The following is a 27857-nucleotide window of genomic DNA, read 5'->3' on the forward strand; positions in this document are numbered from 1 at the left end:
TTTTGACATTATGGCATTTGGTTCTAGGAACACTCTTTATTGGGAATAAAGCAGTGTATTATAGTTCACAATCGTTAAATGAATAAACCTTATGATATATAATGTTGACAATTATGTGACCCGAATCTGGGAGTAAGTCTTATTTCAGAAGTTCAGGGGTAGTTGGAGAGTAGACATGCAGCAGAGAATCTTCAAAGGAGAAAATGATGACTGTGCTACTCACTTTGAGGCATCAGATGCTTTTGGCTCCAACACTACTGGCCAGAAGTGGTGCCAGTTCTGGTAAAGTGTGCCAGTGATCTTCATGACAGTACCAAAGATCTTGTTTTGTTTTTCATACTAAATGTAGGTAGATCAGATATTACCCCAAATTGATTTTACAAATCAACCTGGAGAACTTTTGCTGTGTCCTCTATTCATTCAGTTCTCACAGTCCAAGCTCTATCTAAAGTGACTGTTGTGTCATGGAACCTTTCATGTGCTCCCAGTTGTTATATAATGCATATAGGCTAGTAAGGGTTAGCCCTGTCAGACCACCTCTAGCTACTCCACGAAGACCACCTGGAAGAAAACAGCAAAAGAAACAAATTAGTATCATAACAACGATCCCCCCCCACCCCCCTTTTGTAAAAAAGAAAAAGTTAAGCATAACCAAGCAGCATCAATCCCATCTGAAAGCATAGAAAATATTCCACATCCATAATCTCTCATCCTTTCTTGGGAGTCATAAGTGGTCATTATAAAAGAGAGAAATGTTTAGAAGTTTGATATTCAATCGAGGAAATAATGAAAACTGAAAACGTTTTTAAGATAAGTGTCTTACCTTTTATTTCCACAATATTTTCCCACTGAATACCTCCTTTTAGACCTCACTGGTGTCTGCACCAGTTTGGAGCTTTCTCTTAGGGTAGCACAGATTAGTTTATCTGCTGTAAGTGACTGAATTCTTGGGGTGGGGATAATCTGTGTTGTAGTTATGATTTAATTTTGAAAATTTTAGAAATGGCAATTTGTAATCACAATATTGGTGACCCCAGAGGCAAGTAGCAGGCTTGCAAAGTTTTCCCCCTTACCACCATAATTATAATCCAATTAGTATTTTCAAAGGTCTTTTGGAATTGTGCTACTTACATAACACTCAAATGGCAAGGCTTCCAAATGCAGAATGCAAAGAAGGCACATTCAAAACCACAACCTGGCTTTTTTTTTTTTTTTAAGCTTTGAAATGCCAATCTCATATAGTGAAAGTAATAGAAACAATTGGAGAAGACAACTTCAATGGAAAAATGCAAATTTTCTAAGTCTCAGCAGAAAAAGTAAATGAGTTAAAAACAGTCACTTTTCACTTAATTTTTTTCAAGTTTGCTCAAAGTTCCTACACAATAAAGTCTTTTTCTGTTTCATAAAAAGGAAGTCCTCAAAGGCTTTGCCAATGGAGCACAAACTTGGGTTGATCCTGAAAAGCTTGAAGAGTTGCAAGGATGGGCTTACTTGGGTCTGAGGATGAGCCTCACTGAATTTAGAGATTCAATAGGTTGGCTGGTTTGATGGATGGGGGAGGGGAACAGAACAGCCCTTGAAGGCCATTTACTAAGTTACAGAAAGAAAAAATCTGTCAGAAGAGGAAGTGCACCCATGTAGACAATATTACAGACTCTTGGGAACAGTTGTCCAAGCTGCAGCCTAGTTTTTTCTGAGTAATGTACTTCAGAACATTTGTAACACATTCATATCTATGGCTTAAATAAGGTGGTACAAAAATATTTATCATCTAGGAGTTAATGGAATTTTAATACAGAAATGTTTAATATATTTTCTCAAAATAAAAAAAAAGTTGATTTGGGGTTCAAAATCAACCACCTCTCCTCACCCACACTCACCCCAGCGTGGGGGGAAAAAAACCAAACCCAAATTATAACCCATAGTCAAGCAAAACAAATTCTTGTTAGCCATGTCCAAATATGTTTCAGCTGAATCCTGAGTCCATCACCTTTCTGTTCAGAGGTGAGCAGCATGTGACAGTGGTTGGTCATTTTGTTAACTGCGGTTTTTAGATCTTTCAGAGTTAACTTTACACTGTTGCTTTTATTCCAGTTCTTTTGTCACCACAAAAAGAGCTGCTATAAATATTTCTATACATATGGGCCTTTTCCCTTTGAGGTACAGACCTAGTTGTGGTACTGTTGGATCAATGGGCATAGTTCCAAATGCTTTCATGAATACCAGCACCAATCTGACGTGTGAAATGGAACCTCTGAGTTGCTTTAATTGGCAATTTTCTAATTATGAGTGAGTTAAGATTTTTTTACCATATGGCTACTGATAGGCCACATCTTCGGTTAATTATTACCTGATGAGTTGCTAAAAATGAGAAAGCTCACAGGAATAGTTAGTCAAAAGAAGTCTTGTTTAAATTCTCTATGTACTTTTATAGCTATCCAAATAAGTTGGGATTATTTGTTCCAAGTTAACTCTTCAATGTAACTGAAGAGTGTCTGAGCTAGGTAAGACAAGATAGTTTAAAGGTAAAATGGAGAGATTTAGATTTAGTTAAGGTCTTACTTCAGCAACAGTTGATTAATCTAGCCAAGTTGTTGAGAAGGAATATTTCAAAACAGACTATGAGTCCACTTCTGGAAGGGATGTCTCCCAAGCTGAATTCATTAGATAAAGGACGACCACTCCCTTCAGCATCACCCAGGTTCTGTTAGCTTCTGATAATCTGCCTCTGCTCTTCTTAGGCAATCTAAATTTCTTTATTATCTCTCTCTGCAGAAGCTAGGAACTGATCCAATGAGAGAATCGAAGGCAGAAGAAAAGTGGATCAGTCTATCAAAATACGAAGACACTCTTATGTTATGAGTGTATATGCTATGATTCTCAAGGCACCAAAGAATTATATACCTTTTCCAGCTGCTCCCCTAAAATAGTTTTTATTCATTTAATAAGAATTTGGCTTGGTGTACATTTAACTTGCAAACCAACTTTTTAAAAGGCCAGGATTACTAGAAATGTTTGTAAATTTTTACTTTGTAAAGTGGCAATAAACTGATAAACATGGGAATAAAGCCATACAGACATATGAAATGGGATTAATAAGATGTTTAGTCATTTAGTTTAGTCATCAGACTTTAGTTCTGAGTCATCTGCAGAGATCTATGAAGTATAAACTACTTGGAGTTAAGAAAAACCCAAAAGGGCAGTGCTGCAGATCCTTCACCTTACAAATAAACACTAATAAGACCAAACCCCCTGAACCTTAACCATTATGGTTTAACTGGATTAACCTTTAAGTTTGGCCACCAGCCTGAACAAGAATCTGCACAAATAATAAAGTAATTTGTTTGTATAACAGATGGACTTTGAATGTTACCAAAGGATGTTATTCTCTTTGGTCCCTGTGGTAAAGGTTTTTAAGATTAATACTAACAATTGAAAAACAATACTAAATTAAAATGTGGCAAATATACTGGGGAACCTGAATAAGGGTAAAATAGGTAGTAGCAATGATAAAAAAATTATTTCACTGCTTTCTTAGATGAGAAAGGAACCAAGAAGTTTGGAAAGCATTAGGGCTTGTCTCTTAAAGGAGTTTTAATTTCCCTTTTAAGCAAAAGTTATTCTCTGGAAAGCTTGCAGCTGCTTTTGGGCAAATGAACATATCTAAGCTCAAAAAAATGAAGCTATTTCTCTGGAAGCAGAAATGAAAAAGTTTAGTCTAAGAAGTTATAGTGGATTGTAGTGAAAGATTTCATAAGCATATGCACTGCATACTATAGTGCTGGATACAGTTGGTGGAAAACTTTTTCCTCCCAAGCATATTAAGCACCTGACCCTTTAAAGGCCCAAAGTTTTCTGATCTTACTCCCCAGAGGCTATCACTTAGGTTACCAAACTTCCGAAAGCTTGACAAGGCAGGTCATGATGCAGAAACTGTTGGAGAGTCTCCTTCCTCTGTCACAGCCCAGAGTCATTTAAAATGGGGAATACACCCTTCAATAACCAGACTTAAAAGAGTCAGTATCTTCATTCTGTGCTCTCAAGATTTGTGGCAAATAAAAAAACTTACCCCCTGGAAGCTGTTATAATGTCCTGTGACACACCCTAACTCAAATGACAATTGTTTAATAAACTGCATCTAAGTGTATCTACAAGTATGGATTGCCTTTCACATGAAGCAACTTCACACGGCAGGTCTCCAAGCAGAGTCTGAATACTAAAATATCCCTTGGTCTAGCTCTGAAAGTGATATTGAATTTGATTTCAAAGATTAAACATTTCTCAGGATTTGGATTATTTTAGAACCCCAACTCTCACCTGGGAAGGAATAATTGTTTTCTCCAGTCTCTTCACATAGTAGTCAACCTCATGCACAGGGTATTCTAGTTAAACAAATCTCACTTATGGAAGGAACAACTTCAAGAAAGTTTTGAGTGTGCTTTAAATCTAGTCTTCTAATGCAGACTATTTTTCACAAAAATCAAAGTAACAACTCCCATTTGGAATGTAAACATTCTTTCAGTCTTATTATATGAAGTCATGTCTGTTAACTATCAGGATAGCAACTGGAGGTTTCAGAGGAGGTTGCTCAGAACTATAAATAGGTTTTAATCCTACTCAAAGCCAAACTGCATCTTGAATGACAATAGCAGCCCCTTTCAAAACCACATAATGGAACTCAACTTGGTATTTTGGATGTTGTAATGGAAATAAATTGCCACCAACACTCACATGACTACTTAGCACTAGGAGAAAAAGATCAGATGTTTTATAAGTCCCATTTGGTATAGAGAATGGAAAACTACTTTTGGAGATGTTATAAAAGAGATTCATCCATCATGTGTATGATGAGGGCTAGATGACTTTATAGGACCCTTATACAACTCTGGGAGTCTATTTAAAGAAGATTTATTACATCTATAGATAAATATGTACATACATGTGTCTATATATCAATTCCTTCTATTAAAGTCCTACTCTGATGCTTCATCAAGGTACAGGAGTAATTTAGGGGAGAGAAACATCTTGCAGGGCTAAAGCTGGGAAAACTTAGAATGTGGACCATAAAATGTTTGCCTCACAATCAGCTTAGCTAAAAGACTCATCACCATAATATCACTTTCAGACAATCTCCTAAGATGTAATGGAGTTGTGATCTTTGTTAGAGGAAAGTGTATGTATACTGAAAAAAATCATGGGGGCAACTAGATAACAATGGATAGTGCACCAGGCCTGGAGATAGGAGGTCTGGGGTTCAAATGTAGTCTCAGACGTTTCTTAGCTGTAGGACGCTGGGGAGACACTTAACCCCAATTGTCTAGCCTAGCCCTGACCACTCTTCTGCCTTGGAACCAATACTGATTGAATCATTAATAATAGCAAAACCGTTACAAATTCATATCCCATCTAAGGATCTCATCTGTTCTTATTTTCTTCTGCTTCAGATCTCACCAATAATTATTTGGTTAAATTATTGACTAATATAGCTCACAATTAGGTAGATGGCAGTGGCACAACTGAAACAAGACTGGTTTAGTCGTAAGGAAATGTGAATTTGAATCCCAAACTTGCCAACTAACACCTGTAACCTCAACTTATTAATATTAATGACAGTAATAGTAGCTAATACTTATGTAGTGCTTACTATATGCCAACTGCTATGCTAAGAGGTTTACAAACATTAACTGGTTGATCCTCATAACAACTCTGGGAAGTGTCTTTAGTTCTTAGAAGCAGAACACGAAAAATTATTTAAGCTATGTGAGATTAGCCTTCCCAACAAAATCAGGAGTGAAGCAAAGATGCCCATTATCATCTATATTATTTAATATTGTACTAAGCTACATGAGATTATGTGACTGCATTTTAGAGCTCACTAAGCTTCTCTTACCACTTGAGAAACAGGGTAATTAGATAAGCAAAACAGATTTTTTGGAAATGCTAATGATATCATTTTCTTGCCATATAGGAAATATCTCATAAAGCATAATTAGAACCTTTAGTTTTATGCCCTTTGACATGCTGAACTTTTTCCTTTAAACTATGCTTTATGATAAGGCATCAGAATTTTATAATATAATTTTGATATACTTTATATTTGGGAACATAATACCTATGTAAGATGCATTACATATATTTACCAGGTGGTAAGGTACAATACTTGCTAGCTTAAAAAGTAATAACATACTATTTTTTGTTGTTAAAATAAGATGTTAGCTTTATAAAAGTATATCTAATCTGAGACATTCTAAAAGAGGATGTTTAGGTTTTGGGGATACAGGCTAGATCAAAAATTTTGTATTTCTTAAGCCAAATGATGTCTCGATATTAGGAAGTATGAAATGGAAATAATTTTTAGTGTGGCTATAGAAACTCAAAACACTGACTGACCCACAGATAATTTGCCCCCCCCCCCCCCAATACATTCAACACACAAACCCTCTGCATTTTTGGCTTTGTAAATGGTCTTTCATGTATTATGGCTAAATTTGTGTTCCAAGAACAAATCCAAGCCAAGATAAATGGGAATTTGAGTATTAGGTGTAGCAGAAATACAAACAGGCAATTTAACTTGGATTTGATTTAAGCTTTAGGATAAGGGATCAGTCATTCTGATCCTACCTTCACTGAAGGTGCATTAATAGAGTTCTATGGAAACAGGATTTTGGTCATAATTTCTTATTTAAGGAAGTAAGGCTTTCATTATTATAGGAACAGCTGATTCCTACTCACTGTACTACCCCTGCTAAAATCCCCCTCAAAGACAGTTAAGCCATCATGTTTAACTCTGTGGTTATGAAATTTCCAAGAAGAAAATAAAATGATCAGTAAAAGCATGACAATTCTTAGAGGAGATAGTAACATCAGAAAAGGCTAAATTAGAGGAAGAAAAAAGGATTACCTCTTCATTTCAGCAGAACACAGGCCTCATGCCTCATAAAGCTAACCATGCTCTAGTTGGCTGCCTTATATGCTCTCTAGTCCTGGGACTTCATCTGAATTCATCCTCTACCTATGGGGGGGGGGGGGGGGAAGAGGGAGTTGTAGCCCTTCCAACGCCTTTAGAGAATAATTCATGAATCGGTAATTCAACAATAAGCCAATCATTCCATGATGAGTATTTCTAACAGAGCTAGGTTGGTTATCTAACAAGAGTCCATTCTAGGTTCAGCTGCAGTGCTTCCTCCTCCATAAGACCTTTCCTGACCCTCCCAAGGTGTTGTTCTCCCCCTCCTCATTTTCTTTGACCACACTTAGCTGTGTCCATGTTATGTTTCATCCCCTCTTTCTCTCCAAGATGAACATGGCTCCTTGAGGATAAGGTTTATTGCATTTATTTGTACTCTCTGTGCCATTACATAGAAGGCATTAAATAAATTTGCTAATTTGATATAAATCTGGGTAATAAAGAATACTGTTAGATTAAAGACCAACTAGGAAAAATACATGTACAACAGTTTTAGTTTTTTCTTTATCTCTAAGATGGGAAATTCAAGAAACTTATGCGCACACCTATGGAAAACAAGGTCTCTGAAACTAAAGGAATTAAGCCCACCAAGTGCCAATTCCCTAAAAGATGAAATCATGGCCTTCAAAGGAAAGTGTAATGACTAAGCCTGCAACAAAGGAAGTAATTGTTGCTAAAAATGTCCTAGTTATCCATTTTCTGTCCTCTTTATTCTATAGCTTTCCTGAAGCATCTGATATTGCTGTCTCATCTCCTCTTTTATAATTTTTAATTAGTGTCTTTAACATCACATGTTGAGGGTCTTCTTATATCTGACTGATCTTCCTCCTTAAGGAACTGTCACTGGTCTTGATGTAATCTGTGTCAAGTTGATTTTTAATCTCTATGAGAGTTTGACTCCACTGGAAAACCTTTAAGGTCATTTCAACTACAAACTAGCTGTCTTAGTGATTGAGAGCCAGATCCAGAGATGGGAGGTCCTGGGTTCCAATCTGGCCTCAGACACTTCCCAGTTGTGTGACCCTGGGCAAGTCACTTAACCCCCCCCCCCCCACTGCCTAGCCCTTACCACTCTTCTGCCTTAGAACCAATACTGGGTATTGGTTCTAAGATGGAAGATAAGGGCTTAAAAAAACAAAACAAGGAACCTAGCAGAAAAACTAAGTTTATCACCCCCTCTGCTCTTCCTCTCTACCCTTCTCTTCGTTATCAGTTCTCTACTGAGTCATCTCACTCATCTTTCTTCTTAATTACATATATCCTACCAGGGGGTCAAGGGCTGTCAGTTACATTTCTGAAATATCTTATATTGCTACTGCTTCTTGCAATAGTTTTCTAATTTCCTCCTCCTCCTCAATAGAGAAATTTGAAGTCATTGGATCCAAGCTCCTCCTTCTATCTATTTCACAACCCTCACCCCACCATCATCATCCATTTATTTCTCCATTCCTCTCAAGTCATTTGCCCTTCTTGTTGCTAAGGCCAACTTCTCTACATTTGCCTTTGCTCCTGTCCACTGACCTTTCCCCTCTCCTCTAGAAGATTGTATTTTCAATCATTCTTTCTCTGAACTTCAGTATCTCCTTGTTAGCTAGTGTTATAAAGTGCTCCTGAATATCTCCCAAACCCCAAACTGTGGGTATATCCCAAGGTTCTGCCCCACACATCCTGCCATTTCTCTTGGTAACCTTGACAGCTACATGGGTTTAATTATTCTATCTCTGCAGATAGATCTATATGCTCAAGCCCAATATCCTCTCTGGACTTTAGTCTTGTACCACCAATTGTTTCATGGACATTTCAAACTGGATATCCTGAAAACATCTCAAACACAATGTCCAAAATAGAATATATTATCTCTCAGCCCTCTAAAACCCCACCTTTTCCAAATTCCACTACTTCTGTTGAAGGAATCATCACCTGTCTAGTCTCCCAGGCTAATAACCTCAGCAATATCCTTGACATCTTCTCCCTTAGATTGTGGGCTCCACAAGGACAGGATTGTCTTCTACCTTCTTTTGTAGTTCTGGCCTTTTATAGTGCCTGGCACATACTAGGGACTTGATGATTTCTGACTGCTTTTTGCCTAATTCAGTGACTGCTCAATCTTTCTCATTCCTAAAGAGCTAAATATCATCACTTATATCTCCACAACATCTCTTGCATCTAACTCCTGCTACTCATTCAGCAAAAGACCCCATTACCTCTTGCCTAGATTGTTATCAAAGGCTGCTAATTGGTCTCCTGGTGTCAAGTCTCTCTTCACTGTAGTCCACACTATTCCTACCGTGGAAGTGCTTTTCCTTAAGTGCAGAACTCTCCACATGAACCTCTTATTCAATTTTCAACTGCTAATCTTGCCTGCCATTTCACTGAAAGAATAAGAGATGGTTCATCCAGAGTCCCTCTTCTCCTCTTACTCCTCATCCCATATCACTGAGGTGACTTCCCCCATTATATCCTCCTTGACCCCAGCCTCATTCCAGTAAGCTCATTCCATTCTATCCTCTTCAGATTGGTCCCCCTTATTAGTTCCAATGCCTCACTTATGTTCAACACCCCTCCCAGTTTGCTTCCCTACCCTACAGCATGGCCAAGATTCCCCCAAACTTAAAAAATCTCATAACTTGTCCATCCCTTCTCTTTCCTCCCTTTTTTGTAAGGGCTAGGCAATAGGGGTTATGTGTCTTGTCCAGGGTCATGTAGCCAGGAGATGCCTAAGGCAAGATTTGAACCCAGGACCTCTAGGATTGGCTTTCTAGCCAATGGACCACTTAACTGCTCCATCAATGACCTCTTAGTTGCCAAATGAATGGCCTTTTCTCAATCCTCATCTTTTTTGAACTCTCCAACACACCTTTGGTATAGTTGAACATTCTCTTCTTTTTGATCCTCTCATCTCTCTAAGTTTTAGTGCTATTGCTCTCTACATTTTTCCTGCCTTCTTAACTACTTCTCAGTCTCTTTTGCCGAATCATCATTCAGGTTTTGTGCCCATTAAATATGAGTGTCTTCCAAAGATCTGTTCTGGGGCCTTTTCTACCAGTCAGTTAATAAGCATTAGGTGCCTATTGAGTGCTAAGCTCTGGGGATACAAAGGAAAACAAGACAGGCCTTGCTTTCAAGGAACTTATAGTCTAATAGGGGAGGATAACAACTACGTGCAAATGAAGATATACAGAGATACATACAATATCTTAAACTGGAGAAAATCTTAATGGGAAGGTACTAGCATTAAGGAGTAATTAGGAAAGGCTTTTTGTAGAAAGTGGGATTTTAGGTGCAATTTGAGGGGAGCCAGGAGGCAAAGAGGAAGGAGAGAATGTTAGAGTTGGGAGTGCCTTGTGAGAGAGATAGCAAGAGGCTAGTGTCACAGTGTGATGGGAGTAGAGTAGATTGTTAAGAGCTTTGAATGACAAATAGAAAGATTTTCTATTTGATCCTAGTAGTGATAATGATATTGATAATCTGCCTAATGCATTCTTCAGTGATTCACAAATTCCTACTTTGTCATAACATACCCTCCCATTCCAGTGGTTCTAGCCCAATCTGTCATTCAACCCTGTTCTCTGGCCAATCTTTTATCCCATTCCCTTCAATACTGCAGCCTCCCAAGGTTACCCACCCATTCCACTGTACCTTCCAGAGTGTCTGCTCCATAAGAACAAAACCTGCTTCCAACTTAATGCTTTTTTTAGCCACTGCTTCCCTACTCTATCTTGCAGTAAGACCTGGATCATTTTTGATGACAGCCTCACTGATCACCTTTTCTAGTAGTAGTTTCATTTGATGTTATTTCTTCACTGGTCCATATTGCTTCCCATTGCTACTTTAAGATTCTTCCCTTACCACCATCACTTAGTAACATCTCTTTTGTGGTTCATTCAAACTATATCTATCACTCAATCAAAAACATGGTAGCTGTTATCAATGAACCTCTAAGATATTCTCTTTCTTCCTCAATTCAGTACCTGGCTCATATTCTTTCTCTCCTTTTACTGAATATGCTCTTATACTGGGGACTTCCACTTACATATTGATGCTCCCTCAAACACTTCAGATTCATTTCCATTTACCCTACTCCTTCACCCCACCTCAGCTACACACAGATAGTCATACTTTTGATCTTGCCATCACCCACAAATGCAATTGTTTCAGGTTTTTGAATTCTGAAATTCTCTCATCTGATCACAATCTGTTATCATTCTACTTCTCCCTCTTTATCTCTGCCTCAAGTCTCTAACCCTCTTTCAGTTCATAGTCACTGAAAATACAGATTTGACAATGTCATCCCCCCCATTCAATAAATTCCAATGGGTTCCCATTTTTCTCCAAGATCAAATACAAAATCCCAACTGATTTTCCAAACCTTTGTAACCTGGTACCATCCTATTCTCTACTCTGGGATCCAGTGACAATGGCTTCATCACTGTTCTTCAAACAAGACATTACATCTGCTTACTGGCTTGTCTGTTGGCCTGATGCTGTCCCTTATTACCTTCATCTCCTGGCTTCTTCCAACTTTCAGCTCAAAAAATCTGCAAGAAATCATTCTCAATCCCTCTTATGCTACCACCTTCCCTCTGCAACTGTCTCAAATTTATCCAGTATGTTTCTTGTTTGCATATGATTGTTTCCACTTTGCTTCTCCCATTAGAATGTGAGATCTTTGAGGATGGGCTGTTTTTGTTTTACTCTGTATACTTGGTACAGTGCTGGGAACGCAGGAATGGTTAATAAATGCTTTTGGACAGATTCCCTATGGTATAAAATAAAAATTCTTCTTGTTGAGATTTTAATGTCTTTATTATCTGGCCACATCCTATCTTTCTAGCCTCACTGGACGTTACTTTTCTTTCAACAACTGGATCCAGCCAAACTAGCCTTCTCTTTATTTTGCACACAACACATTCTCATTTTTTATCTCTATGTTTTTGTCCTGGCTGTTTCTCATGTACGCCCTCCTTTCTACCTGTGTCCCACACAATTCCTCTCTTCCTTCTAGATGCAGCTCAATGATGACTTTATACAGAAAACATTTCCTGATTCTCCCAAATGCTAGTGTGCAACCTTTCCAAATATCTTTTAATTTAACTTTTTATTTGGCTTCTTTATACTTATTTTTTTTTATGTACTTCTTGTCTTCATTATAAGTTCAGTTCCATAGAAGGAAAGATATTTCATTCTTTGTAACTACTTCTAGGGTCTGGCAGAGTGCTTGGCTCAAAGGAGATGCTTCATAATAATAAATGAATGATTGCTGACTAATTGATCCAAGTCATCCTAAACACAACACGAATTCAACTCAAATTCTATGGACTTCAATATAGCCTTCCCTGATCTTCTCAGCTGGTAGCAAACTTATGTGGTCTCAAAGCACTTACATTGATTGTATCTGTATTATGGTTAACGAACATATGTTATCTCTATCCCTGATAGTTTTCTGAGGACAGAAACCATTATCTTTATATGTTCCCCAGCACTATACATTACATTAGGTATTTTAAAAATAATTACCTTGAATATGAATCACTAAAATTAATTCTTAATCTAAATAACCTATATTTTATTACCCCTCGCTAATGACGGTAACCCTAATGATTCACCCAATGTTATGGCTTTCAAGAAAACAAGATAAGAATTTTTAAAAAGGGGAATTAACTATAATTAATCTTCATTTGGGTTTTAATTAAAATTCCTATCTCAAATAAATCTTTGCTATTTTTTATTATATTTTGGCTTTGTGACAGGGCCCAGGTTAGAGATTACTGTGTAATTATAGTTGTCAGTAAGGAAAAAGCAAAACATATTCCCCAATATTCTCCCTTCTCCCAACAGAAATTTTGATTAGAAAATACTATGGAAGCTTTCCAAGAAAAGCATGCCACCACAATTAGTATCTCATTAGATGTGAAACTTCAGACCAGCATCCAAATAGCTAGGATCCTGGTTTGGCTTGGCATGGTAGCTATATAGAAGTATTTGAGAGGCTGGATAACTAGTATATTAATCTATATACCTAACCATTAAAGCATTAAGAAGCCCCTCCTCTTTTTTCTGGACTTATTACAGATCTCTTGCTTCTCCCTTACATTTGACTTCTTTGGTCATCCGTGGAATTGTTGCTATGAGCTCATTCCTACTCCATATGATTTGGCAGGTAGTTCTTTCTTAATCTACACCTTGCCAAACTTTGACAATTGAAAATTTTCAGTGTAAAAGGCTAAGGTTGAAATATACATAATATGTAGATTATCCCAGTGCCTAATTCTTGGCCCATCCTATGAAAGAAAGCTATTGTTCTGTGACTTGAACTCAGTGTAAGAATCGAAGTTACGACGCTTAACATATGTTAAGATGTAGGACTCTCCAAGCTACACTGCCAGTCAGGTACAAAGGTTGTCTATCATCTGGCTCACCTATGTATTCCTGAGAACGAAGGGAATGACAGACACTTCCTTTGCATATAAATCTGGTCCTTTTTTCTCTCTTATAGAATGGCAACTTCCTGTAGTCTTGGCTGCAAATGGATAAGTGCAGTATTACTGCATTATGTCCTACAGACTAGTAGGATGGAAATTATATTAATTGGACCCTAAATCAAGGGCCTGTTATAAATTTATCTTGTTTATTCAAAAATTTTGTATACATAGCTTTTGATATTTTGATTCTGATTTTAATATTTTCTTTTTTCCAAAGTTTCAATTTTCTTCTATTTGATTTTTTTTATATTTTTGTTTTTTCTTTTGAATTTATTCATACAACCCCATGACTCAACCATATATCTTGAGCTGATCTGGGTATTTCTTTTTAAATACCCACATCAGGGGGGATTGTATTTTTATAAAATCCAAGATTTAATTGTATTTTTATTATATCCAAGATTTAATTTTTTTGATTTTGTTCGAGAAAATTTCTCAGAGAAAGAAACTTGCTGATTCCTTAATCCAGAGAATGAACTGTTTGCAGAGACATGCCTGAAGAATCTACATTTAATCAAGAGATCCAGAATGAACTTTGGGTTGCAATTGATTGAACTGATGGGTTTGTTGCATCGAGCAATCCAGAATGAATTTTGGGTACAACTGAATGGACTGATGGGTTTTGAACAGCTACTTTAAATGTACATGTTATACCAATAGGGGACTGCCCCCAATTGGTTTCTTGTCAATGCACTTAGCAAAACATTGGTTTTGCTTTCTCTCTCTTCCATTCCCCTCTTACCTCTAACTATTGTAGTTAGAAGACCTTTGTGGGTATGAGATGATTATGTAAAATGATCATTTGGGGTGACTAGGCACCCAAGATGATCATCAGGGGGGATTGTGTAAATGGAATTAGCTCTAGCCCATTCATAGTAAAAAATCTACTTACAGGGGCAGCTGGGTAGCTCAGTGGATTGAGAGCCAGGCCTAGAGACTGGAGGTCCTAGGTTCAAATCCAGCCTCAGACACTTCCCAGCTGTGTGACCCTGGGCAAGTCACTTGACCCCCATTGCCTACCCTTACCACTCTTCCACCTATAAGTCAATACACAGAAGTTAAGGGTTTAAAAAAAAAATCTACTTACCCTAGGCATCTAGATTATATTATCCCCACCTCCCTTAAAGGGGAGGGGAGATAAGTTAATCAGGAGTGACAATAAGTATCAAATCAAGAACAAGGAAGGGCAGTCCAAATCAGTGTAGAGGCAGCCATTGGTCCACTTGAATTAGAGGTGGGCCCACAGGAAATGATGAGACACTATCTCTTCAAATATGTGAGTTACTAGGTGGTGAAAGAGTTCTGGCTTTGAATTTGGTGCTGGAGGTGCTTGGCTGAGACCTCAGACTGTTTCTATTCTGAATTGTCAGGAGGGTAAGTTAGGCTGACTTCCTTGGCCTACCTTGGCGTTTCCAAACTCTGCCTTAAGTAGGCTTAAAGCCTCCCTGATTTCTAAGGTCTTGTGGCTTGTAGCCTAGTTTAATTAGCCTTTTAACCCTCTCTCTCCATCCAGGCCTCTCCAGGCCTGGACTAGCCTCTCCCTCTCTCTATTTCCCTACCTTTTACCTTCCTAATTGTAAATAAACTACCTTAAACCCAATCCTGACTTGGGTCTATTTTAATTATGGAATCAATCTGAATTGTTGATTCCTGGCGACCACATTTAAAAAAATATATCTATAAAATACCTAAAATCTTCCTCTTACATTCCAACTCTATTGTTGGCAGACTCCCAGAAACAGTCTCCCCCATAGGTTTATGATTCACATTTGAGGTCTAAACCACTTTGGTTCTATTCTGTCCTGTACCAAGGCTTCTCTCTTAGCTTTATACCTTACCTAGGAATGGAAAAAAAATAATGATTTCAAAGTAGTACTATTGGCAGCTATTAGTAATAATAGTAACAGCAGCCATCACGTCATTAGAGCTATTATAGAATTTATGAACTTGCCAGGCCATCATTTTAATTTGTGCTTTAAATTTGTCCTTTAAAAAACAAACAAAAAAAACCCATATCTTTTGGTTTGGAATCAAGGTCAAAGACCAGTAAGGGTTATGTGATGGGGGTTAAGTGACTTGTCCAGAGTCATATGGCTAGGCAGTGTCTGAGGCCACATTTGAACCCAGGATCTTTGGTTTTTAGGTCTGGCTCTAAATTCTCTAAGGCATCTAGCTTCTCCCATCTGTTATCTTTGAATTAGAATACCAGAGCCTTGCATTTTCTCATGATACCAATCAAAATGCATCAATTTGTTAGGCCATTAAACAGAATGCACTAAATGGTGACAGACCAAATGTTAACAGTTTAAAAATAATTTATACTAGGAGTTAGTAGTGTTAGATAGGTGTTTGCTCCTACACTAGTATTATTCAACCAAAGTAAATGTTTATTACTTATTTATAGAAGAATTTGTTTTGGGGTAACATAAATTTTTGTTAATCACAGGCGTTCTAAAACGCCCCCCCATAAATCCTAAATTCTGTTCCTCAAAACAAAAATCCCAAAGAGTGATCTATGAACATTATGAAGAAACTCAAAGTTTTACATATGTATGTGGACTGTTGAAAAAACTTAGTGATTTTAAATTATCTATGACTGTAATTTTGCATTTTCTATTATTCTAGTTTTTATAGGTGAATAAAAAGATTGTTTATAGAGCTGGAAATATTTTGAGGTCAGAGGCAAAAACAAACATCATTTCATGGGACACTGGCTTATCTCATCTGCAACATAATATTTATAGCAGAGGATGAGGAAGTAGAGAATTTTTTATGAAAAATGTAATAAATCTCAAAATTAAATGAACTATGCTTTTCATCTTGGTGATTTCAAAGCAAGGGTAGATAAAGGGAAATAAGATAAATATACTAGAAAATATGATTCAGGAGTAAGAACAAGGAAAAGAAAAGATTTTAATATGTAGAAATGTCATGCCACCCACGCAACATGACTCCTTTCTTCAGGAAAAGAACTGAAAAATTGGACACATATGAGCACAAGATAAAATAAATCTAACTGATCATGTTTCGACAGGAAATAGCTCTGTTAATGATATAAAGCCATTCATGAACAAGTTCTTTATAAAGAATTAGACTAAAGAGCAAAATTAACACAAAATTAAAGGAACAAAAATGAGGAAAATTAGGATATGGTGTATAATTTAAATTAGATTGGAGTTGTTGTTTAAACAAGCTGGGGATGGGAAATGGATGAAGAAACAAACATTAAGACACATCAGAAACCTCAATGAGAAAATATTGTCTCTTGCCAAGATGAGAGCTATGGCAACCAGTGGTAACTGAGACCCAAATAAAATAATTAATCCCAAGGTAAAGAATGAAGCTAGGAGATGAAACGTGAAAAGTGGGGGAGTTTACAAAGGTCTTAAAAACAGATTCTTTTTACTATCGAGGTCAATGAATCAAAGTCCTCATATAGTGAGAGAAAAATGACTGTGTTTTGCTTTTATTCATAATTTATGGTAACACACATTAGCTTTTACAGAATACTTACTATGTGCTAGACCCTCTTAAGTGCTTTATGTGAAGAAATGTAGTGGAAACCTGTCCATGTGACAGACTGGCATGCCACTGAAGATTTGTAATCAGCATTTCTGGAGATCACGAATCTTCTTCAGGCTGCCCTGCTGACTTTCAGACTTTGCTGACTCTTTCAGACTTTCTCTACAATGCCCCCAAAACCTCTTTACTTTGGAAGCTTACTCCACCTCTGGATTTCACACTTCGAAAAAACCCTCCCTCCTTGGCTGACCTCCCTTCCCCCTCTCCCCCCTTTCCTCACCCAGATTTCTTTTTTTGGTTTTTCAGATTTCCCAAACAGAAAACTCATTGAGGGCAGGGCTTATCTTTCTTTTGGTTTATACTTGTATTCCCAGAGCTCAGTACAAAGAACGTTCTTGATTGGATTTAGAGGGAACAGTTAACCACATAGACCTGAACACAGACCCAGTAAAGGATCAAAGAAGCAGTCTAACAATCAGCTGTGCTAATCACAAAAGCCAACACAGGAATGAGAATACCTTATCTTCTTTTGTTTCATAAACAGCCTAAAGCCTGAAATTTGCAGCAGTGATCATACAAACTGCTTTCTGAAAACAGTTGATACCTTATATCAAATAATCATAAACTAAATTTCAATTTTAACCCCGAAATGAAATCAGTACCTACCTGTACATTTATATAACATTCCTGTCATGGTCCCAGCTGCTACTGTATTGATGTCATCTTCTGCACCTCGTGTTTTTTCTATGACAACACCAAATGCACTGTAGAGCAGAGCTGGGAAGGGAATAGGAGTGAACAGTGAACTATAAGGACAATTGCACATCTTCAAAGTATTCAAAGCTCTAATGAGGACTTCATTTGTCTTTCTTAACACTATCCAAAAAGACAATTCTTTAAGTATGGTACCTTTCTGGGACTGAAACATGTTTCTAAAATATTCTTATTTATTATAAAAGAATCACATGGTTTTAAGCTCTCTATATAAGCGTGTCTGAATGTTATATTCTTAAGAATTCTCACCAACTCAATGATGATAAAAGTGTAAAACTCCTTTTCCCCCTGATTTTTCTTTATGCTTATAGAAAAGCTTATTAGATGCTTCCAAAAACAAAGTACTTTGAGGTTTTCACATTGGCACAGAAGCACCATTGATATTCATTGCAACCTACCTAAATATGTAAAATTCTTAGTAACTTATAAAGGAACTCTTTTCCTATGTTTAATTTGTTTGATTGGTAGGTGACATGCTAGTGAATCTAATCAAGTAAATTAAAAAAACAACATACTGCTAGAAAAAGAGAGATTTGATTAGTGTATCACATCTCATAGTAAGACCATGAACCCTTCCTAACATTTTGATTTGAATTGATTTAATTTATTAATATAGGTTATGGCATTTTTTTCTGGTTGTCCCTCATGACTGGAACATTCTTCCTCCAAGATACCATCTGCTGATGGACAGTAAGTCCAAATAAAATCCTCTTTTACAAGAAGCCTTTTTTAGCCCTGATTAATTTCAGTGCCTTTCCTTTCTTAATTATTTCCTATTCTTCCTCCGACCTGGATTGAAGTCAATTCTATCCAACCAGGGAGCCTCAGAAAAAGTGATGCCACCTGGATTATAAGGTAGGGATTGAGGAAGCAAAATTCTCTCTTGGCTAGCGGAAAGAGAAAAGAGGTGAGCGGCAAACTTTGATTAGCTGGGTGACTGGCCATGTGATTATGTGCCTTTTTTCTCTCCAATCTGCTTTCACTATCTAATAAATAATATAAATTAATACATAGTCTCCAAAGAATTTTAATTGTAACAGAGAGAAACAGAAAGAAAGAGCATGGGGAACCTGTAATTTATTTTGAAAATTTCTGTTTCACATTAAGACTAAAAGCTAGCTATTCTTAAAATTTTAAATGATGCTTACATTATCTAAATTGTCATTACCACACAACATTTCTACTTACCCAGAGAGCCCAGAGTATTAGCCCATAATGCTCCTTGCCTGGTTACCATATTCAAAATCCTATTGGGAAAGAGATAAAAAGTATCACTATTTAGGTTCATCATTATTTTAGAGAACGCAAATAGTAGGTCCATTAGAACTTTGAAATACATGATTCTGATTCTGATATTTTCTTTCAAAAAATTGTCTAAATTCATTTGTATCAATTAAAAGATAGTTTCACTTTTGAATTTACAGTAGTTATATGTCAGATGTCATGAAAGCAAGAATGGAATATATTTTAAAAACTGGATTATGCAAATATTTTGTCACCCAAAAAGCCATTACTACTATGAGAAGCTAGCTTGAATTACTTTTTTTATGTTACAACATAGGATCAAGAGATGAACGACAGTTTAAGGTAAAAAAAAAAAAAAAAAAAAAGGCGACCAGAAGTACATATAAATTTATCACATTTTTTGTCTGCTTCCCTACTAGCACTGGTCAAAATGGATGCTTAGCACACTCTCAAGGAAGCACAGTCCCTCTCTGCTGATACCAAGAGTCACTAGAACAGTGATGGTGGCAACCAGATTAAAAGGACAGACTATTAATCTACCAGTTGTGTAACACTATCGCAGGAATGGCAATGTCCTGGACAGCTGACTACCACTGGACCTCATAAGACTAATCATGTGACCAGACAGCAAAACAACACATTTATGATTGCCACATGCTCAACTAAAAACCAGTTTGTTTTCATTGATTTCTGAACTATAAAGTTTCTATAAGTGGTAGACAAAGTGTTAATAAAGATGATCAAAGTTACCTGAGATAAAACTGAAATGTAAAGGAGGTTCATTTTATGAATAATTGGTAGGTTGTAAATCTACCACAACATTCTATTTTGTTTTCATTATAACACATTTCTCTTTAAAGTTTTAAAAGTTCTTTCACATCTTTCATTTCATTTTTGGTACTGGTCTCATTTAATTTTTTATTTGTTAAAAACCACTCAAGTGATTCCATTATGATAATGGAAAAGATTTCTCAAATAATTCCAAGTTGCCCTAATTTCTTTTAAGACCACCTGAATTTTGAACACAACTGCTATAAAAGTCACAACTCACCCCCAACAGAGTTCTTTAATATCTGAATAAAAAAGAAAAGAGGTCATGTATTTTTTTACATGCTATAAAAGCAAAGATGGCTTTCAAGGAAATCACCTTCACAAAGTTTCAGGGTCTTAGCATAAAACTAGGATGCTTAATGCCCCCTGCTGGCTGAACTGAGCCCAAGTATGAACAATTTTTTAAACTAATCCTACCAAAATGTTTTGAGTAAACAAAACAAGCTTTCAGAAAAATCTTTTTAAGTTGGCTCTTTTCTCAAACTTCATATTCTTTTTTAGTAATCTGCATAATTTTATTTAGATCTCCCCGGAACTATAAAAAGTAGATGCAGGTCTCCAAGAAATTATAGCCTGTCTGCCACTTGATAAAATACCTAAAACTCATTCAGGAAAGGCTATATTAATAGCACTGACTCTAAGTTGTTTTTTGGTGAAACAGAAGCAAAGACACCCAAATTCCCTTTGCTTCCTGAAAATATTAATGATATCAAGTCTGAAAAATTAAAAACTCAGTCTAATAATTTTATGATGAAAAGATTTAAAATATTTAAGGAAAATTTTGGAAGTCATGTAAACTAATAACAAAGTTGAAGTATTTAGGTATTATGACATCAAAAAAGGACTCACTGTACATTTCTTGGCTTGGACCAGGACATTTTTTGTGTTTCCTTCAATCCCAGTCTTAAACCATTCACTGCTCCAAATGCAGCTCCTAAAGAACCATAATATTAACAGAATCGAGAGTCAATGCTACCACTTCAAAATTTGTAATAGTTAACAACAACAAAAAAAAGATGAACTTGAATAGTTATCTTTTACAGACAATAAACTTCTTTAAAAATCACATTAAACTATCTGGAAAGGAAAAATTCACCAAATTTCCTTTATGTTTATCTTCCCAACCTAATCATGTATTATACCTGTTATACAGCATCCTCCAATGGTAAAAAAGGCCAATTCAAACCTGCCCCGTGTTTTATTGGCTCCAGTAGGTAAAATAAACTCATCTGTGTCCTAAAAGATAAAAAATGAAAACAAATTTTATTCTGCTTCTGGAGACATACATATTTGTCTATTAGTGATGGGCAAACTATTTCCCAAGGGCCAGAACCAGGCTGTAGTTTGCTCATCACTGCCTTAAGCAAATTGCTAGATCTGGGGAATAGTTTGCCCATCACTGGGCTAAGTCCTTTGTGATTTTCTGACAGAAATGTTCAAAGAATGTGAAACTTTAATTAAAACTAAATTGAACTACAGAAATATTTCACTAGCTTGAAGGTCAGATTTCTGACAACTTCAAATGCATGGAATCCTGAAAGAAGAGAAGCAAAATACTTATCACAAAACTATGCTCTTTAAAACTTAGGAGGTAATTGCTCATGGTTAGGCTGAGCTAATACAAAAATGACAACCCTCTCTAAATTAATTTACTTATTTAGTGCCATGCCAATCACACTACAAAAAATGTATTTTTATGGAAGTAATGGCAGACCTTTTAAAGACCAGGTGCCGTGCCCCGCCCCACCACCTTACCCCACACAGGAGAAGGAGAAAGAGTTTCCATGGGGCAGGTGAAATGAGGAAGGAATGTCTTTAGCCTGGATGGAGAGGGGGAGGGGAGTAGCACCACCCAAGTCTTTTTCAGGGAGGCATGCCTGCCCACAGAGAGCCCTTTGCCTGCCATTGTTGGCAACCATGCCATAGGTTCGCTATCACTGTTATAGAACTAGAAAAAAGAATAACAAAATTAATCTGGAAGAAACAAAATATCAAGAACGCCAAGGGAACTAGTGAAAAAACAAACGATTCTAGCTTTTGGGATAAGAACTCGCTATTTGACAAAAACTGCTAGGATAATGGGAAGATAGTATGGCAAAAATTAGGTACAGATCAGTATCTCATACCCTATACCAAGATAAGGCAAATATGGGTATATGATTTAAGCATAAGGGGTAATATTATAAGTAAATTAGGGAAACTGAATTGTTTACCTGTCAGATCTATAGAGAAGGGAAGAATTTATGACCAAACAAGAGACAATGACCATTATACAATGTAAAACAAATAATTTTGATTAAATTAAAAGTTTTGCACAAATAAAATCAATGTGCACAACCAGATAGAAGGGAAACTGGGAAATTTTTTTGTAACAAATTTCTCTACTAAGTCTCATTTCTCAAGTATATAAGGAAATAAATCAAATTTAAGAGTATAAGCTATTTTCCAACTGACAAATGGTCATATGATATGAATAAGCAGTTTTCAGATGAAATCAAAGCTATAAAAATTATGTGAAAAAAATTCTAACTCCCTCCTGAATAGAGAAATGCAAATTAAAATAACTCTGAGGTACCACCTCATACCCATCAGATTGGTCAATATGACAGTAAAGGAAAATGATAAATATTGGAGAGGATATGGCGAAATTGGAACATTAATAATACGTTGCTGGTGGAACTGTAAACTGATCCAACCCTTCTGGAAGGCAATTTAGAATTATGCTTAAAGGGCTATAAAACAAAGCATACTCCTTGACACAGTAATACCATTACTAGGTCTGTATCCCAAAGAGATAAAAAAAAAAGGGGAGAGAATACTCATATAAAAATATTTATAGCAGCTCTTTTTGTGGTGGCAAAGAATTGGAAATCAAAAGGATGTCCATCAATTGGGGAATGGCTAAACAAAATGGTATATGATGGTGATAGAATACTGTTTGTGCTGAATGATGAAAAGGATTAGGTCAGAAAAAGCTGAAAAGACCTAAAAGAAATAAGCTGAAGCAGGAAAATATTGTACACAGAAACGGCAATACTGAGGAATGATCAACTATGAAAGAGAGCTATTATCAGCAATAAAATGATCTGGGGATATTTCTGAGGGATTTAAGACAAAGAATGCTATCTACCTCTAGAGAAAGAACTGTTGGGAGCCAGAATGCAGATCAAAGTATATGATTTTTCAGTTTTGGGGAGGGTTTATGTTTTGGAGTTTTGGTTTTATAAGATTACTCATGTATGAAAATGAATATTGAAATGTTTGTATGATAAAACATGTATAATCCAGATCAAATTGCCTGCCTGCACCAGGAGGAAGGGAAGGGAAGAGAGGGTGAGAGATAATTTCGATCATATAATTTAGGCGAACTTGCGTGGAAATTTATTACATGTAATTGGCAAAATAAATAAAACAGGAGAAAAGAGACATGCCCAATTTATTGGTTTGTTTTGCTCATGTTACTTGTTATAAGGAGGGCTCTATTCTGATGTAGAATGGTAAAGATGTGAAAGAAGCCTAAAAAGAAGCCTGAAATTTAGAAAAAAAGAACTTAGAATATAGCTCCTCACTCGGAACACATTCTTGTTAGGATACTTGTTAGGATACATGTGGAATTGCATGTCTAAAGAACAGGAAAAAACCAAATCAGAACGGGGTCATGAACTGTTAGGGAAAGAACATAAAGGTTAAGAGAAAGTGGGATTCAAATCCCATATCTGATGCCTTTTAGTCTGTGATCACAGAAAGACAATCACCTAACCTGTTTGAGTCTCAGTTTTCTTGTCTCTAAAACAGGGATATAATGCTTGTAAATGCATAGTTCACATGGTTTTGATAAAGATGAAATGAGCTAATTTGCTTAAAGTGGCCTACGTGTCATTTGTTATTTCTGCCATTAACAAATATCAGTAGAGGCAGGAAGACTAACAACATTGAGAAACAATTATTAGGAAAAATGACAAAAGACACTGAGAAAAAAGAAAACAAAAAATAGTTACTGTTGCAGAGCACCATACTTGACACTGCAGGAGATATAGACACATGCATTTCCTTTTTATTTATTCATTCAACAAAAATTTATGGAGAGATCCCTGTGCACACACAATACAGAATGCTTTAAAATGTAAAAAAGCATTGCCAAGAACTAAGAAAAATCTGTGATCTAAATTCATTTAAGCACAGGGGTAAGTATGCCCCTATCTACTTCAAAGACCTTGAGAACATCATGATATTGTAACAATACCATCACTGACATTCAGGATGTCCTTCAGCTGTTAAGATAAACTTATGTTCCTGGAATCACATTGAAAGGGATCTCAATGCTAAAGTCTAATCCCTAAAAACAAGTAATTTGGGAGCTTATCAAGCCTTATGCTCTACCCACTCCCAATGTAGCACATTCCATGTGTGGATCATACTGATTCTTTGGAAGTTTTTCTGACATCAGGCCTAAATCTGTTCCTGCAACTTCCACCAGTTACTCCCAGTTCTGGTTTCTGGGGCCAAACACAGCAAATTTAATCCTCTTCTGTATGACAATCCTACAACTATTTGCAGATAGCAACTACTATGTTCCCTCTTGTCTAGTAAATACTCTCCTTATCTTCCTATGACATAGACTCATTACTACACACTGTTTTTTCCTATCTTTACATATTAAAATCATAGAATCTTGGAAAGGAATGGAAGCTTTAAAAGGCCATCTCATGTAATAAATATTCAAAACCAAAACAATTTAGGATGAATCCTAGATAACTATGCTAGTTTCAATTATATAACCCTACTTCTGGAAAGAGTGGAAACTATAAGCCAATAAAATGAAAAAATCCTGAAATGCATCATCTAAGTAATTATGTATTAACAAGCAGCTAAAAATTCTAAGTAGTAAATTAAAGATGATTCTTAAGATTTTCAGAGAAACTTGGGAAGACTTGTACTAATCGATAAAGAGAGAAGACAGCAGAACCAAGAGAACAATTTATACAGTTACCACATCATAAAAGAAAAATAACTTTGAAAGACTTAAGAACTTTTATCAATGCAATATCAGACACATATTTTTGGACCTAGTAAACAGATTTATTTTGTTTGATTATTTATTACAAGAACTGTGTTTTTCTTTCTTAATTTGGAGGTGGGGAGGGAGAAGGAAGCAAGAAATAATGTTGCCTCCCCTTCCGAGGAGTCAGATAAGGTTATTTCTTCCATACCTCACAGCCTGCAGATGAATATAGGGTCTATAAGTGTTAAATAATATGACAAAGTCCACAAAAGCAGTAAATGGAATACCCAGATGGTCCCCAAGGTCTTTTGACTATAGATCTTTCTTTCCAATTAACATGGTAAGTTGTTTTTTAAAAACTTTTTATTTAAACTCTAACTTTCTGTCCTAGTAACAAAATCTAGGACAGAAAGACAAGGGCTTGGCATATGGGGGTTAAGTGACTTGCCCAGAGTTACATGGCTAAAAAGTGTTTGGGGGTAATTTGAACCCAGGTCATCTTGACTCCAGGCCTTAATGTCCCAACATGTTAGTAATAATCACATAATGTTCAGACTTAATCTTACCTGTATAAGATATCTGGGATCCACATTTAAATATGGAGACAGAGGACTCATACCAGTAACTAGAGAGAAAACATATTTTATCATAACCAAAGTCTCTGAACTGTACCATATTCTACTGTTAGACAGAATCAGCAAAGTGAAACATATAAGTCAATAGTTGCAGGAAAAAATAGCTTTGAGTTATTTTTTTATTTTAAAAAAGAAAGAATTTTAACTAGGTTTGGTTTTAGCTGCCTAATATATTTATTTCTTGGGAATGATTTACTCTCCCAATTCATGCCTCCCATACCCACTCAAGAGTAACTTTAATAATAAGTATAAATATCTGATTGTAAATAAAATTTGATAATGTATACTAAAGTCCTCAAATTTTCCTACTCTGGGGAGGGTGGCATGTCTTATTATTTGTTCTAGAAACATCGTAGTTTTTTCAATTACTGAAAATTCAAATGCAAAAGAATTATCTTCTAGATACAACTGTGAAATGTACTTACTATCATACCTTAATTTTTAAATGATGTGATCTTTTCACCTTCAGGTAACATGTCTCCCTTGAATTTATTGTGACATATGCCTAAAAGGGAATTTCCCCCCAAGACTTTATGTTCTTCGGTTTATCAAGCACCATAATAGTTTTTATTTGACTATATTTTTGGTTTATGTAGTCTGTTCCACTGATCTATTTTTGTTTTTAAATGAATATAAAATAGTTGTTATGACTGCTTTGAAGTTTGGTAATACTTTGTACTTTCCCCTCATTTTCCTTTATGTTCTAGACCCTTTTTTTGTCTAATTCAATGAAATGTCAACAATTTGAGCCATATAATACTAAAAGTGAAAATTAATTTTAATAATATTATAATTTTTATGTGGAGGGATTTCTCAGGATATGAAAAAATTCTAGGACAAAAGTGGAGGAAAAGCAGATTGGATGAGGAATATTAACCACATTATAATAAATTCTTGGGAGAAAAGGGGAAGGATACCAACCCCAAATTTCTCTTTAGAACAACCTGCCTCTGATTCCAAGATTAAATAAGCCTCAGCTAATTTTTCTTACCCTTAATCTGATCAAGTCAACAATTTGAGACAGGATAATGTTATTTATGATCCTTAACTCCCCTGAGGAGCTGGACTCTAAACCAAGTGTTGTCAGAGACTGTGGTAAAGTCACAGAATTTCCTTTTGCCCCAGGTTCTCCATCTCTAAAAGAAGGGTTCTTGATCCTTGATGGAATTTGATGAAAACAAAAGTGTCTAGGGATGTGTTAACAGTTTTGAATTTTTGGGAAGAGAGGCCTAATAGAAAGGAAAGTGATTATAGTATTATGAAGACCCTCTCTCAGTGCACCTTTAGGTCAAACTTCATTTTTTCAGTTCAAAGTCTCATAGTTGAATAAGAATAACCCTCTAGAAAAAATGTAGTTTCCCATGACTAAAAGAACAAATTCAGGGCATTCTCCTCAACTTCATTCCTACTCTCAACACCACCTTCACTTATATAAGTTCTCTTTTCTGACTCCCAAATTTGATTTCAATTGCTTTCCTTACAAACTCTTACCGTTCTTATTGCCCTTGGACACTCAGATCTCATCAAGTCTAACTTCCACGACTTGTGTGTCTGGTTTCTGTAAATGAAACGGAATCTAAGCTTCTCTAGGGCAAGCATCACACTTTTGCCTTGATGTTCAAAAAGCCTAGCTTGTGGCGGATGTAGATGCTGCTAGATTGGAGGGACCTTGATCCCCTTAGTGTCCGGCTGAGGGACCTGCAGCTCCTCACTATGTGCTTTCTAAGAATGAAACAGGTTTCAGGGAGAGCTCGCTAGGGTTACAAGCCGAGCTCTTCACGTGTTTCCGAGACCCTTCCCACTTCTTTCATTCAGTCCCTGAAGATTGGGTAAAGAGATTCTCCTCTCCAACGTCCAAGCTCTGCTTAGTGAACGCTCAACAGTCCTAAATCACCGGTGGGGCGGGACCAATAAAAAGGGGCCGCCAATTCTGAGTTTCCCTCCTTCCCCCCAAACCACGGCAGTCTCCAGAGAGAGCCGCTGGACCCCTCGGCGAAGAGAGGCAAGATCAGCATGGAGGAGGGGCCTCAAGTGAGCCTTCGGACCGATACTCACGAGGAACTCCGGCCAGATCTGCGTTCGAGTAGCTCGGCCCTCCGCCGCTCCCACCGAAGAACCCGGCCAGGCCTCCTGAGCCCCTATTGCTGCTGCCTCCGTTGCCTTCCATGGCCTCGCTCCTTTCTTCTAGTCTACTTTCCGGGTCTTCGCTTCAGACCGGGGCCCTTCCGAAGGCGGCGGCACGCGGACGCTGACCGTGCTGCTCCCACCCCTCCCCGGCTGCTGCTGGAGCCGCCGTCTGTGCCGCTGCCACAGAGGCTGCCGCTGACTGTGCCGCCACCGCCACCACCGCCTCCTTCACACGGTGACCTTCCGGGGCTCCCGGCGGCCGTCAAGCAACC

General features: G+C 36.9%; 1 protein-coding gene and 1 non-coding gene across 2 annotated transcripts; both read right to left on the reverse strand.

The window, feature by feature from the left end:
* Positions 1-27802, reverse strand: LOC123238262 (mitochondrial import inner membrane translocase subunit Tim23). The gene is made up of 7 exons (XM_044665769.1): positions 27514-27802; positions 25390-25448; positions 20964-21057; positions 20671-20755; positions 18934-18992; positions 17638-17748; positions 1-561 (listed from the first exon to the last, which is right to left on the reverse strand). The coding sequence occupies exons 1-7, from the start codon at positions 27623-27625 to the stop codon at positions 446-448; spliced, it is 636 nt and encodes a 211-aa protein (XP_044521704.1). The 5' UTR covers positions 27626-27802; the 3' UTR covers positions 1-445.
* Positions 19390-19588, reverse strand: LOC123238461. The gene has a single exon (XR_006505624.1). It is a non-coding gene; the product is annotated as a small nucleolar RNA SNORA74 (small nucleolar RNA).
* Positions 27803-27857: the final 55 nt, after the last annotated feature.

This window comes from Gracilinanus agilis, chromosome 2 (genome assembly GCF_016433145.1).
Source record: "Gracilinanus agilis isolate LMUSP501 chromosome 2, AgileGrace, whole genome shotgun sequence".
Classification (NCBI taxonomy): domain Eukaryota; kingdom Metazoa; phylum Chordata; class Mammalia; order Didelphimorphia; family Didelphidae; genus Gracilinanus; species Gracilinanus agilis.

Excerpts from the sequence above, each read along its gene's own strand:
- LOC123238262 (XM_044665769.1), bottom strand. The coding sequence starts at position 27,625 with ATGGAAGGCAACGGAGGCAGCAGCAATAGGGGCTCAGGAGGCCTGGCC. Across the intron at positions 17,749-18,933 it reads TAATACTCTGGGCTCTCTGG|CTCTGCTCTACAGTGCATTT; the intron begins GTAAGTAGAAAT and ends TTCCCTTCCCAG. Across the intron at positions 562-17,637 it reads AATGTTATATAAATGTACAG|GTGGTCTTCGTGGAGTAGCT; the intron begins GTAGGTACTGAT and ends GTTTTCTTCCAG.